At 37.6% G+C, this 15714-nt stretch overlaps 2 protein-coding genes across 2 annotated transcripts; both read left to right on the top strand.

Moving 5' to 3' along the window:
• The first annotated feature begins 758 nt into the window (after nucleotides 1-758).
• LOC108203385 (uncharacterized) lies at nucleotides 759-1466 on the top strand. Its single transcript, XM_017372298.1, has 2 exons — nucleotides 759-993; nucleotides 1093-1466. Exons 1-2 carry the CDS (start codon nucleotides 759-761, stop codon nucleotides 1464-1466), a joined length of 609 nt encoding a protein of 202 aa, XP_017227787.1.
• A 4100-nt stretch (nucleotides 1467-5566) lies between these two features.
• Nucleotides 5567-6136, top strand: LOC135152125 (uncharacterized). Its single transcript, XM_064091959.1, has 2 exons — nucleotides 5567-5667; nucleotides 5725-6136. The coding sequence occupies exons 1-2, from the start codon at nucleotides 5567-5569 to the stop codon at nucleotides 6134-6136; spliced, it is 513 nt and encodes a 170-aa protein (XP_063948029.1).
• The last annotated feature ends 9578 nt before the right edge of the window (nucleotides 6137-15714 follow it).

Here is a 15714-nt window from a genome sequence, read left to right as displayed (position 1 = left end):
GGACAAAGAAAGAACAAGGTATTTCATCCTGTATACTATGCAAGTCGTACTTTGACTGGAGCTCAATTGAATTACACGGTGACTGAAAAGGAGCTTCTTGCCGTAGTATTTTCCTTTGAAAAATTTTGTTCTTATCTGGTGGGCACGAAAGTTATTGTCTTCACTGACCATTCGGCAATTAAGTATTTAATTGCAAAGAAGGATGCAAAGCCTCGGTTGATTCGGTGGGTGCTTCTACTTCAAGAGTTTGATATCGAGATACAAGATAGAAAAGGTGTGGAAAATCAAGTGGCTGACCATTTATCGAGAATGGAGTACATTGATGAATCTTCCTCGATGATTCCTATCAAAGAGACATTTCCAGATGAGCAAATGTTTAAGGTACAACTCTCTGATTTTACACCATGGTAAGCTGATTTTGTTAATTATCTAGCTACCGGAATGATGCCACCAAATCTATCTAGCCAACAAAGGAAGAAATTCTTACATGACATGAAATCTTATTTTTTGGATGAGCCTTATTTGTTCAAACAAGGTGCTGATCAGATGATAAGAAGATGTGTACCTGACTATGAGGTAGAATATATTCTTTTCCACTGCCATTCATCTCATTCTGGTGGACATTTTGGTGGAAAACGCACAGCTGCAAAGGTATTGCAATCTGGTTTCTTTTGGCCTTCTTTATTTAAGGATGCGCATGCCTATGTTGTCAGATGTGATCGTTGTCAAAGGGTTGAAAATATATCAAGAAGGAATAGATGCATTTGACAAATATTCTTGAGGTAGAGTTGTTTGATGTGTGGGGAATTGATTTCATGGGCCCGTTTCCTCCCTCTTTCAATAATGAATACATCTTAGTGGCTGTTGATTATGTCTCTAAATGGGTGGAAGCTGCTGCCTATCCCACTAATGATGCCAAGGTTGTCGTCAAGTTCTTGGACAAACATATCTTCACTCGCTTTGGAACTCCACGAGCAATCATCAGTGATGAAGGTACACACTTTGTGAATAAATTGTTGTCCAATATATTGGCTAAGTATAATTTTGAGACACAATGTGGCCACGGCCTATCATCCTCAAACTAATGGGAAGCTGAGTTGTCCAATAGAGAAATCAAGGGTATTCTTCAAAAGGTTGTAGATCCTAACCGTAAGGACTGGTCTACAAGATTGGATGAGGCTCTTTTGGCTTATCGTACTGCATACAAAACTCCTTTGGGTATGTCTCCGTACCGCTTAGTTTTTGGGAAAGCGTGTCATTTACCAGTTGAGCTTGAACACAAAGCTTATTGGGCTCTGAAAAATTTAAATTTTGACATGCAACTGGCCGGTGAAAAGAGAATGTTACAACTTGATGAGTTAGATGAACTCCGGTACTTTTCCTACGAGAATGCTAAGCTCTACAAGGAGAAGACAAAGAAATGGCATGATAAAAACATTCAATCTCGAGTGTTTGAGGTGGGGTAACAAGTCTTATTATTTAACTCAAGGCTCAAATTATTTCCCGGTAAGTTGAAAACAGTCGCTGATTTTGTGTTTTCGAGGGGAGCTAATCAGTAGGTCTTGAACGGGAGGCAGCACTATCTGCTGTCCGTGCAATTCATACTATTAGAATAATGTATTTTTTTACTGCGCTTGTGCTGGGCGTGCTCATTAGCGCCGCCCGTGCGGAACCTACTACCATACACATGCTTGAGCTCCTGATGCAAGGCCTTCAAGCACATTCAGCCCATCCAATTTCTAATATACAAGCCAGCCCATTCGCTCGCTCCAACTGTAACAGCTTTGTCTACAATCTCCAAACTATATTATGGGCCCAACACTAAGTCAGCCCATCCATTATCGGCCCAATTTGAATGACCAGGCCTGAATCTGCAATTCACATGGATGCTACGTAGTGATGGAATTAAAAAGGAAAGTGAAGGAGCAGAGGGTCGAACACTCAACCTCCAGCAGAAGTGCTCCCAAGCTTTTATGTTGCACTCCCAGCCAGTGGACCATCGTCCCAGCTATGCATTTGATTATTCTGACTTCAACAAATTCTGAGGGGAGTTTTCTTCTTCATTTTTTATATAGAATATTTTTAATATTAAATAATATTATATTATATATATGTATATTATATCACATTCATTGAGGACAATGAACCACTTAAGTGTGGGGAGGGGTTTTCAACATATTAAAAAAAACAAGGCCTTTATTAGAATAATATATTTTTTTATTAGAATAATTTAATAAAAATTATTTTGTCTTGTCTCATATTAGTTGCATTAATTGTAGAGCATATAGATGCATATTTTTTTTAAGATCATTTTTGTATTTTTCTTTTTTTATTTAGGTGCATGTTCATAATTCCATGAAAGTTTGTTAGATAATGTTCACATCCTATGATGATTTATTGTGCATAATGTCTTGGCAAGTAATCTTGATTATATGTGATGTTGTGCATGCTTAGAAGTTGTTTGTGCGGAAATATTACACTATATAATAATGCTCTAGAGACAAGATTATAGACCAGCTTATTTCTTTAGTTTTAGCTATGAGCTGGGCGTAGAATTTTGACTATTCCCTTTTGAGCTTAGAGTCTATAATTCTTAAGTAAGGGGGAACTTTGGGCTACACATGCCTTTCTAGAAAAAAAATGAAAAAAAATAGAAAGAAAAAAATTGAAAAAAAGATTGTAATAGCAATAAAGTTCATGAAAACAATGGTGGTATAATTGACTAGGTTGGGCTCATTAATACTCGAGTAATTAAGTCTGAGGGGACTTTGTGCCTAGTAACCTAAAGCTTTTATGGTTTTGGATTGCTGACCCAACACTTGTTAAATGAGTATTAGTGCATAAATTTTTAGGGATCTCAACCATTGCACGGTCAAATAAGCCACCTAAATCGTATGTGTGAACAATTTGGTTGGTGAAGTCTTATGGTGGTCGTAACTCACTTACCCTGAGAAGCGTCCCGACCTTAGACCGAGCACATACACACCAAATAATAGATAGTGAAAAAAATTATAGGAGAGGCATGGAAGTTCCTTTGTGACCCTGAGCTATAGTTGACTCTAATGTAACGGAGTGTTTAAGCATTATTCTGATTAACGACTCATGACTAAGATTCTGTTGAAGTTTGTTGGTCTCTATTTTGTTTAATTAGAGAGCATGTTGAACACACACGATGCACTCCGCACTTGCAATGAAAGAGTAGCATGACTAATATGTGAGATAGGTGAATACCTTGACTGTTGCATTTTCTGAGGATTATATGTTAACAAGGTTGATACTTGCATGATTGGAGTTGTGATATATTCATTTAGTTTGCATTCATGTATGTTACATATGTGAGACTTGGCACACAAAAAAATGGATTTTGTGGGTATATTCACTATAAACCCTCACGAGACCTTACTCGTCCACTAGAGCTGTCTAGGGGTTTAAAGGGCTTGTTGCATATGCCAAATGCAACCGTGATCACCTACGGAAGTGGTACTAGTTAGTTTAGACATAGTTTTTTGTTTTTTTTTTCTTTGCCCGAGGACGTGCAAAATGCTAAGTGTGAGGATGTGATAAGCGTGCATTTAATCCTAATATTGTCCCTGTATATTAGTTATTTTGTATTTAATTGGATTTTTATTTAATAAATATTAATGTTTTATTGTAGGATGCAAGGAATTCTAATCAAATATGGATTGGAGTTTATATAGCAAGAATTGGATATTTAATTCGAATAAAATTCGGATTTTAAGGCTAGCTGCACAGCATTCACTGTTTGGGCCATATCTGGAGTTCTAGAAGTCCAAATCAGGTGATTCAAGAGCCCACGCGAAGCTTAGAACAAGGCCTTTATTTCAGAAGTGGTCTTGCAATTTTGTCACAGCCGTATCAGCCCAGAATCAGATTCAAAAAGTCAACTGCGAATTTCCTCTTTTGGAATTCTATTCTGATTCGGAAGTCTCCTTGTATTTTCATTAATTCATTAAAAATACTTTTAATATAGAGATTAGGGTTTAGGATTCAGACCTAATTAGAGAGAGAGACACGGTACGAGATAGAGAAAGGAGGCACAAGCATAGAGAGAAAGAAGAAGCGAGACGGAAGAGATTTCAGCCATTGAAGACATTCAATGGATTTGTTTCTTCATCTCTTTGTTTAGAATTATCTCCTTTACTCTTATTATCATGAACATGTTCTCTTTATCTTTGGTTGATTTTGAGATTTTGAGTATGAACCAACTGTATAAAGTTAGGATTTCTATGGAACCCTAGCATGAGGATTTTGGTGTTTTGTTAAGAATATCGTATGCAATTTCATGGTTTACTCATTCGAGTGTTTTTCATGTTAATATTTGCTATTGTCTGATCAACTCTAGTGGATTATCGAGTTAATCATAATACTGAGAGGGTTATGATTAATTGACACAAGACTTGAATGGTGCATGCTTATATCTTTTGATTATAATTTAGTTACGGTATAGACATATATTTTAACCATGCATAGATTTGTGAATTGATACTAAATTGGATTCCGAATATTAAATTGGCATAGACATATGTTGGTTTAATTGTAGGAATTATATCATAGTAATTTCGAGAGAAGCCTATGACCATTGAATTCTAGCTAGTAAATTGTGATTTGCTGCAATATTTCGCGACTCTTTTATCGATATTCTTGTGTTAGGCGGAAGTAATTATCCTGACTTATCTTCTCATATTTGAAACTCGTTAAGCTCTTTAGTATAATTTTAGTTTGTTAATTTAGTTTTAATATAAAAAACCATCAACAATTTATTGTGTTCAATAACTAGACTGTTAGATATTATTTTTGATTGATACGTTTAAATAGTCCTTGAGGAACGATATCTAGTATTTATTACTATATTACTTGTTTGTGATTGTGTACACTTGCACATCAGTATTTTACGCAACAGTATTAAGTGAGACCGATGTGACTCCTCCACTGCCAAAAAATCAAACCATTGACGAATATTGAATTGAAGTATTCTATTCAAAGAATATTGGAAGGTATACATGCCACCCATCGTGGCGTACCAAGTTCCATAGGTTTCGGATAATTTAAGATTTGATAATGATATACACTTAGCTATGAAAAATAATATAGACCACCACAACGTGGCTTATTGTTTAGTAATAGGACCGAAGTAATGTTTAAACAAATTTAGGTGGTATACATGTCACCCATCGTGACGTACCAGAAACTTATGGTGTTTAAATGTTAGTGCATTTAATTTTAATAATTGTTAGAGAAACCAGTAGGTCTTAATTTTTAATGCACCCTTTTTTATGTGTAATGTGATTTTTTCATGCATGATTCGCAGGCTAAAATGGGCTTTAATCCACTGTTCACCATACTTAAAGATAACAAACTTACCGGACCTAACTTTATTGAATGGAAACGTAATTTGGACATTGTGTTGACTACTGAGGAGTACAAGTTTTTCACTTATGAACCGAAGCCTGAGCAGCTTGCTGCTGATGCTCCTGATGAGGATAAGGAGTATTATAAGCGGTGGACAAAGGCTGATGAGATGTCGCGATATTACATTCTGGCAGCAATGTCGGGTGTTTTGCAGCATCAGCATCAGGCTATGGCCACTGCTTCAGATATGCTATTTAACCTCAAGGAACTTTTTGGAGATCAGAATAGGGCTTCTAGGCAAGTAGCCATGAAGGCTTTAATGAACACTCAGATAGCTGAAGGTACACCTGTAAGGGATCATGTTCTCAAGATGATGTCACATCTGAATGAGATAGAGATCCTTGGTGCTGAGCTTGACGGGGAATCCCAGATTAACATTATCCTTATGAGCTTGCCCAAGAGTTTTGAGCAGTTCCGCTTGAATTACAACATGAACAAGAGGCAGTATAGTCTTGCGGAACTGCTCACAGAACTTCAGGCAGCTGAAGGATTATTTCGGCAGAGTGTTCAGGTGAATGTGGCTGAGAAAGGTTCTTCCTCTAAGCCGAAAGGCAATAAGAAGAAGAAAAAGGCTCACACACAGACACAGAAAGCTGTGAAGGCATTGGGAGTTCTAGGTGGTGTGAAAAAGCCTAAGGGAAAGTGCTGCCGGTGCAAGCAGTTGGGTCACTGGAAACATGTTAGGTCCTTATTCAAGGATAATTAAGCTAGAAGGGGGGGTTGAATAGCTTAATCACCAATTTAAAAACTTTATGGCGTTTTAAAAAGTTTATCCCCTTTTTAAAAGCTTGTATCAAGAATAATGGCAGTTGTAAATGCGGAAGCAAAGAGCAAAGAAAGAAAAATACCACACGAGGGATTTTATCCTGGTTCGCCGTGGCTAACTCAACAGATGGAGTCCACTCACCCCTAGTCCAGTCCCCGAGCTCCTCCCTGGACTCGAGATTTTCTCTACTATAAAGATACTCCTTTAAAGTAGGCGGAGAAGCCTTTACAAATATATATCTTGGAGCGTAACTCCCCATTACCTCTTCACTATAAATGTAAAACACCTACAAAGCTTGTCTCAGAACGTAACTCCCCGTTACTTCCTCAAAGTCGATGTGGAACCTTGTGTAGTCTTTGTACTTCTAACTCTTTTGCCGGTCTCGGTTCTTAGATATTAGATCTCGGGTCTTTCCTCTTCTTCACGGTGCAATGACTATTAACTCCCCGTCAATACGTCAAGGACTTGGGTCTTGGAACGAAGATCACCTCACTTCACTTCACCTCCCCGCAAAAGTTAGAATACAATATCTACGAAAATATATCCTTGTTTTAATAAGATTTTAGTCCGCTAAGTCAGTCCAATAATCATGGTCAGGTATAAGGTTCATCGATTATAACAACACTAACGGTGATTAGTCCAACAATTTATATCGCGCGGAAAATATAACTAGTTGATTTTAAATCAGATTGATTTTAATAACCTGAGCAAACCACGGACAGGCAAGCTACGAGAGTTATGATTAATTAGTGTCGAGTGATTTATAGATATAAGACGCAGTCGATAATCACACTCACACACAAGGGATCGGGAACCACGTAACTTATCTTAATGATATCCCGACCAAGCACAGGGCTGAAAAATGGGTTCCTCACTAAAACAAGAAGGGTATGTTGGGCGTAGAGATATATCAGTTAAGCACAGATAAAACGCACAACAATAACTAACTTATTACCTTAGGCCTTATATCCGGCTTTCCGTGCCAAGGCAAAGATCCCTCCAAATTTGGTGAGGAAATCTCAAAGGATACGGGTTAGGTTCCGGGACAAAACACATGCGCAAATATATAACGAGTGGCTAACTCGTGCGTTTTGTAAACAAAGAGAACTTTAAAGATGAAGAGAATATTTTTTGTTCAAAAGCCCTTTGTCAAAAAATGGTCGGTTAAGACACGAGTAAAACGAAGCTAAAATAACCACTTACAAAAAGTTCGCCGGAAAAATTCGTCGGAGGTTCGACCGGATTTTGGCTTTGCACATGAATTTTGAGCAGCCCTTCGGGAGGACAAAAAGAGTGGTATGAAAATGAGCTAAGCAAGATGTGGCTAGGTTGGGTGGTACGAAGCCTCGGGGTTTAAAACTTTGTGTATATAACGAAATATATGAAGAATCGAAGGTTTTAAAGATGAAGTAAATATGGTGAGTACTTGAATAAACTTTGGGAGAGTGTTCTTACTTCAAAATCTCAGCATATATTTGGCTCTTATCTTGAAAAAAATGGATGGGGGGAGGCTTGTATTCATAGGCAAATTGTGGGGGATGATGTCATTGTAGGAACAATCGGATCTTGGCCTGCGTTTTATGATACTAGTTAAAAGTTCGAACAGAAAATTAACCTTAATCGCTACGGCGCAAGCGATTCAAATCCACGTCTTCTACTGTATTCCCTGATTCTCCTTGGACGAAGTGTGGCCTTCGATCTCCCAAGGCGTGCCTCTCCTTAAAGCTCCGAAAAACCCAAAACCCTAGCTGTCTCCTTGAGAAAAACGTCTGCCGCTCTCAAACTCTAGGATGAATTCGTTTTTGTGTGTTTTTCAGCTTTAAGAGAACGAGAATATATATAGGCTATAGTAGGGATCATGGACCATTAGGTCAGGCCTTCCAATGACATTCCGGGCCAGGCCCAATGTCATTACATATTAATTTAATCCACTAAAGAATTAATATTTGCACTACCTTTCTAAATTCCGTAAATTAATTATTTAATTCGGCTCCCATATTAATTGCTTATAAATTCCCCATGTTTAAGATATCGCATGTCCATTAATTAAATAAATTTCTGACAATTAATTTAATCAATATCTTTTATCCTTGATCATCCACTCAACCTTATAATTATGCAAGAACAAATCTGCTTGCAGGACTAAAGCATAATTATCTTTATGAGCTTTCAAGAGGACATCATCACCCGAATATATTTTTCGGACATGGTTTCCTTATATAGTCAATATCCCACTCTGTATATAATGTCATTGCCCAATACATAAATTCGTAATTAAAAATAAATTACTTAACTTATGAGTCAAGGCATGTGCATTAAATACAAGTGTCAATCACTCTATCAGGATTAAGAACTTAAGCATTAATAACATCATAGAATCTTTGTCCTTTAGTGTCAGAATAAAAGAAACAATTATTCTACTATTTTGATCCCGTTCAATATACACAAAGTATATAAGTATTATTCAATAGTCAATATAAACTATTTCCAAATAATACTTCAGTCGTTCCAATGGTTTGTCTAACACCATTTAGACTGTGAACCTTTATTATATTATATAAGGAATCTGACAATCTAATCTTCTGCTATCCCATTTGATACTAGATTGTCTACAATATATAATACACAGGCAATGTGAAAACATGCATTCAAGATTCTCAAATAATTGTTATATACTTCAAACGAATATTTCAGTATAACCCTAACAATCTCCCACTTATACTCAAGATATTCTTTGAGTATATCAGTGTTTATTACAAGCAATCCACTACCAACTATATATAACTATGTGACAAAGTATCTGAATCCTATCGCTTCCACGTGCTCCTGAAAAGCCTTAGCTTGTAAGCTCTTCGTGAAAGGATCTGCCCGGTTATCCTTCGATGTTATATCGGCCACAATAATATCTCCTCGTTTAACGAACTGTCGTATGAGGTGATACTTACGCTCTATGTGTTTCGCTACCTTATGGGCCCGTGGTTCCTTGGTATTTGCCACAACACCAGTATTATCACAATAAATCGTGATTTGTTGTGGCAGATTAAGAATCACGTCCAAATCCAGCAGGAAGTTTCGGAACCATATAGCCTCTTTGGCTGCCTCAGAGGCTGCCACATATTCGGCTTCCATGGTCGAGTCTGTGATGCATTTCTGCTTCACACTCCTCCATATTACGGCTCCACCTCCCAAAGTAAAAACACATCCCGAGGTGGACTTTCTCTTATCCTTATCTATCTGGAAATCCTAATCGGTATATCCCAGAGGCAATAAATCAGAGGACTTGTAAACTAACATATACTCCTTAGTCCTTCGCAGGTACTTGAGTATTGCTTTTACAGCACTCCAATGTTCCTGTCTTGGGTTTGACTGGCATCTGCTAACCATGCCCACGACAAAGCAGATATCAGGCCTCGTATATAACATTGCATACATTAGGCTTCCACATGCCGAAGCATAAGGAACTGCCTTCATGCTCTCTATCTCCTTAGGTGTCGAAGGACACTGACTCTTTGATAGAGTAACTCCATGTCTGAAGGGTAAATTACCCTTCTTGGAGTCCTGCATGTTAAAACGAGCTAATACGTCATCTATGTAGGGCTCCTGAGATAAAGCCAACATCCTTTTCTTGCGATCCCTTATAAGTTTGATCTCAAGGATGTATGCTGCTTCACCTAAGTCCTTCATTTCAAATTGTTTGAACAACCATGCCTTTATTGAAGACAACATCTTAACATTGTTTCCAATGAGTAAAATGTCATCAACATAAAGCACTAGAAAAACCACTGCATTTCCCTTACATCTCTTATACACGCATGTTTCGCTTGGACTTTGATTAAATCCATACGACTGGACTGCCTGATCAAAGTGAATGTTCCAATACCTAGAAGCTTGTTTAAGTCCATAAATAGACCTCTTCAGCTTACATACAAGATGCTCTTGGCCTTCTTTCATGAATCCTTCTGGTTGCTGCATATAGATGGTTTCCTCAAGATTTCCATTGAGGAAAGCTGTCTTGACATCTATTTTCCAAATCTCATAATCGAGATGAGCTGCTATAGATAAAAGAATACGGATTGACTTAAGCATGACTACCGGCGAAAAGGTTTCCTCATAATCGATACCTTCTTTCTAAGTATACCCTTTCGCAACAAGTCTTGCTTTCCAGGCTTTCACCTTTTTGTCTCTTTTTCTTGTAGACCCACTTACATCCAATAGGTTTTATACCTTTGGGTGGTTCCACGAGCTCCCAGACCTGATTAGAATACATTGATTCCATCTCAGAATCCATTGCCTTTTGCCAAAGACTTGCATCTTTGTCTTGTATTGCCTCTTCGTATGTTCGGGGATCATCATCATGTTCACCAGAGACCAAGTCCGAAGACTCTCCCAAAAACATGAATCTGTCAGGCTGTCGAACAAACCTCCCACTACGACGAGGAACTGGTGCGGTCTTAGTGACAGGTTGTACAGTCTGTTGTGGTTGTTCTACTTGTACTACTGGTTCATTATTCGTCCCTCCCACTAGTTCTTCTTAAACGATATTACTCATGAGTTTGTGATTCATTATATAGTCTTCCTCTAAGAATCTTGCATTTGTGCTAATAGTGACATCCCGATTCTTAGGACTATAAAATAAATAACCTTTCGTTCCAATGGGGAAGCCTACAAATAGCTTTACTTCTCTACGAGATTCTAGCTTAGTCGCGTTCTTGTTCAGCACATGTGCTGGACACCCCCATATCCGAATGTGTCTTAGACTCGGTTTGTCCCCGGTCCACAAGTCTAAGGGGGTTTTAGGAACGACTTAGAAGGTACTAAGTTCAAAAGATAAGCTGTTGTCTCTAAGGCATGTCCCCAAAACGACTTGGGTAAATCCGAATAACTCATCATCGATCTAACACTCTCTAAAAGAGTCTGGTTCCTTCTCTCTGCTACACCGTTCTGCTGGGGTGTGCCGGGTGCAGTCAACTGGGATTCTATCCCATTCTCTGATAAATATTCCCTGAATTCCCCAAGCAAGTATTCGCCACCACGATCTGATCGTAGTGACTTGATACTTTTATTATGTCGCTTCTCCGTTTTAGCTTTGTACTCTTTGAATTTATCAAAGCACTCAGACTTACGGCGCAACAAATAAATGTACCCATATCTAGAATAATCGTCAATAAAAGTGACGAAATACTCATAACCACCTCTTGCTTGGATATTCATAGGTACACATAAATCAGAGCGAACCGATTCTAACACTTCTTTGGCTCTATTTCCCTTTGCCTTGGAAGGCCTATTGGTCATTTTACCTTCCAAGCAGGATTCACAAACTGGAAATGGCTCCACTGCCAATGATCAGCCTAAAGGCCCGTCTACTACCAGTCTTTGAATCCGCCTCAAGTTAATATGACCTAATCTCAAGTGCCAAAGATATGTTTGGTTCAAACTAGAAGGTTCCTTTCTTTTAGTAGAGGTAGAAGATGTGTTGTTCAATACCGTATGTTGTAGTTGCAGTGCGGTTGATTAGGATTAATTATATACAAATTGTCTTGCAATGTAGCAGAACATATAATCCATTTATTCATCATAATAGAAACATTACGATCCAAACAAACTTTATAACCATCCAAAGCAAGTTTAGAAATCGAAATCAAATTCCTTCTAAAAGAAAGTACATAAAGACAATTGTTCAAAACCAAAATCCTATCAGAACCAAAAGATAAATGAATAACTCCTACTGCAACTACTGCTACTTTCGTAGCATCTCCCATGAACACGTATATCTCACCATCTCTAAGCATTCTGGAATGCTGGAACCCCTGCATAGAGTTAAAAACATGATCAGTGGCTCTTGTATCTACACACCAAGTGCTCGTAGATATAGCCGCTATAAATAGAGAAAAATACATACCAGTATTGTTTGTCTTCTTAGGAAGAGGACAATCCTGTTTCTAGTGACCCGACTGCTTGCACCGGTAGCACTTTCCCTTAGGCTTTTTCACACCATCTTGAACTCCCACTGCCTTCACAGCTTTCTGTGTCTGAGCCTTTTTCTTCTTCTTATTGCCTTTCGGCTTAGAGGAAAAACCTTTCTTAGCCACATTCACTTGAAAACTCTGCCGAAATAATCCTTCAGCTGCCTGAAGTTCTGTCAGCAGTTCCGCAAGACTATACTGCCTCTTGTTCATGTTGTAATTCAAGCGGAACTGCTCAAAACTCTTGGGCAAGCTCATAAGGATAATGTCAATCTGGGTTTCCCCGTCAAGCTCAGCACCAAGGATCTCTATCTCATTCAGATGTGACATCAACTCGAGAACATGATCCCTTACAGGTGTACCTTCAGCAATCTGAGTGTTCATTAAAGCCTTCATGGCTACTTGCCTAGCAGCCCTATTCTGATCTCCAAAAAGTTCTTTGAGATTAAAAAGCATATCCGAAGCAGTGGCCATAGCCTGATGCTGATGCTGCAAAACACCCGACATTGATGTCAGAATGTAACATCGCGACATCTCATCAGCCTTTGTCCACCACTTATAATACTCCTTATCCTCATCAGGAGCATCAGCAGCAGGCTGCTCAGGCTTGGGTTCATAAGTGCAAAACTTGTACTCCTCAGCAGTCAACACAATGTCCAAATTACGTTTCCATTCAATATAGTTAGGTCCGGTAAGTTTGTTATCCTTAAGTATGATGAACAGTGGATTAAAGCCAATTTTATCCTGAGAATCATGCATGAAAAAATCACATTACACATAAAGAAGGGTGCATTAAAAATTAAGACCTATTGGTTCCTCTAACAATTATTAAAATTAAATGCACTAACGTTTAAACACCATAAGTTTCTGGTACGTCACGATGGGTGACATGTATACCACCTAAATTTGTTTAAATGTTACTTCGGTCCTATTACTAAACAACAAGCCACGATGGGGTGGTCTATATTATTTTTCATAACTAAGTGTATACCATCATCAAATATTAAATTACCCGAAACCTACGGAACTTGGTACGCCACGATGGGTGGCATGTATACCTTCCAATATTCTTTAAATAGAATACTTCAATTCAATATTCGTCAATGGTTTGATTTTTATGCAGTGGATGTGTCACATCGGTCACACTTAATACCCATAAGCCTTAGAAATCGCCCCAAATCAGAGATAAAGAAAATTCGTATTTATTCGTATTAATTTAAGAAATTTATTCCAGTAATATCTATAACATTCTAGACACCATAAATTACATGCCATGATGGGTGACGTATATATAATTTATATTAGTCTTATGTTAAATTACATACAAACAATGATTGAGACCATGGGATTTAATATCATATTAATTCCCTCTCCCACTTAGAATTTACTTTGAGAATTTTAATCTAGATGCATCGCCCTATGTTATTTCTTCGAAGTCCACATGAATACTATCATGGTCATAGCAACACAAAGAACACATAACATGGCAGCATACTATCATGATTAAAGCATTAATGAAAAACATCCCTATGTACATGTCATTCTAGCATGCGAAGGGTTAGTATCGCATGACATAACAACACAGACAAGAAATACATAATAACAATAATAAAGAATTATGTAAATCATAATAAATCACATCCACTATTATGGCCCCGGAAGAAACAGCTTCGAATTCATCCTTCGAAAAATTCCGGAAAACTTCGAGAGCCCGTTTGGAGGCCTAAACGGCCTCAGAATGCCTCAGAAAATTCCAAAAAACAGCTTCGAAATCACCTCAACCAGTCTCACCCGGGTTGTAACTAGGTCCGTCTCGTTCTGCCGTTTCCGAAAAGTGCTGATTCACCCAAATCAGACATCGTATGCAAAAGTTATGGCCAAAACAATGCAGCACCCCTGAAAACAGATCGCAGCAGCGGAAGATCTCTGTTTCTTGCAGCCCCGTTGATCAAACAATTAAATACAAATTGTACAGACGAACCAGCCTACTCTATTACATCAGATCATAATCTAAAACAATTACAAATTGAATTACAAGATTAAACTATCACGATCAACCCTCGTGATTTACAACACAGCCACGATAAACCACGTGGAATCCAAACATAACAAAATAATTAAAACACGTCCATAATAGTGGATAACAACCTGTATCACAAAACCACTATATACATGCGTATATAATCATGACATGGACTACATATCATAAATCGCAGAACCGCAACCTCGCTCTGATACCATTATAGGAACAATCGGATCTTGGCATGCGTTTTATGATACTAATTAAAAGTTCGAACAGTATATTAACCTTAATCGCTACGGCGCAAGCGATTCAAATCCACGTCTTCTACTGTATTCCCTGATTCTCCTTGGACGAAGTGTGGCCTTCGATCTCCCAAGGTGTGCCTCTCCTTAAAGCTCCGAAAAACCCAAAACCCTAGCTGTCTCCTTGAGAAAAACGTCTGTCTCTCTCAAACTCTAGGATGAATTTAGGAGAACGAGAATATATATAGGCTACAGTAGGGATCATGGACCATTAGGTCAGGCCTTCCAATGACATTCCGGGCCAGGCCCAATGTCATTAAATATTAATTCAATCTACTAAAGAATTAATATTTGCACTACCTTTCCTAATTCCGTAAATTAATTATTTAATTCGGCTCCCATATTAATTGCTTACAAATTCCCCATGTTTAAGATATCGCATGTCCATTAATTAAATTAATTTCTGACAATTAATTTAATCAATATCTTTTATCCTTGATCATCCACTCAACCTTATAATTATGCAAGAACAAATCTGCCTGCAGGACTAAAGCATAATTATCTTTATGAGCTTTCAAGAGGACATCATCACCCGAATATATTTTTCGGACATGGTTTCCTTTTATAGTCAATATCCCACTCTGTATATAATGTCATTTCCCAATACATAAATTCGTAATTTAAAATAAATTACTTAACTTATTAGTCAAGGCATGTGCATTAAATACAAGTGTCAATCACTATATCAGGATTAAGAACTTAAACATTAATAACATAATAGAATCTTAGTTCTTTAATGTCAGAATAAAACAAATAATTATTCTACTATTTTGATCCCGTTCAATATACACAAAGTATATAACTATTATTCAATAGTCAAGAAAAACTATTTCCAAATAATAATTCAGTCGTTCCAATTGTTTGTCTAACACCATTTAGATTATGAACCTTTATTATATTATATAAGGAATCTGTCAATCTAATCTTCTGCTATCTCATTTGATACTAGATTTTCTACAATATATAATATATAGACAATGTGAAAACATGCATGCAAGATTCTCAAATAATTGTTATATATTTCAAACGAATATTTCAGTATAACCCTAACATTTATGCATGACATAATAATGATGAAGTCATTCATGACATCAAAAGCAAGCCTTGGCCACCAAGTTCTTCCATTATCCCATGTGCTCAATTAAGGAAGCCAACTAGCATCATCCATTTGAATTCTCAGCACTTAAAAAGCTCTAGAAGTTGCACGCAAATCGAGATAACGGTAATAAA

Source organism: Daucus carota, chromosome 4 (genome assembly GCF_001625215.2).
Source record: "Daucus carota subsp. sativus chromosome 4, DH1 v3.0, whole genome shotgun sequence".
NCBI lineage: Eukaryota > Viridiplantae > Streptophyta > Magnoliopsida > Apiales > Apiaceae > Daucus > Daucus carota.
This window is presented reverse-complemented; position numbering and strand designations above follow the sequence as displayed.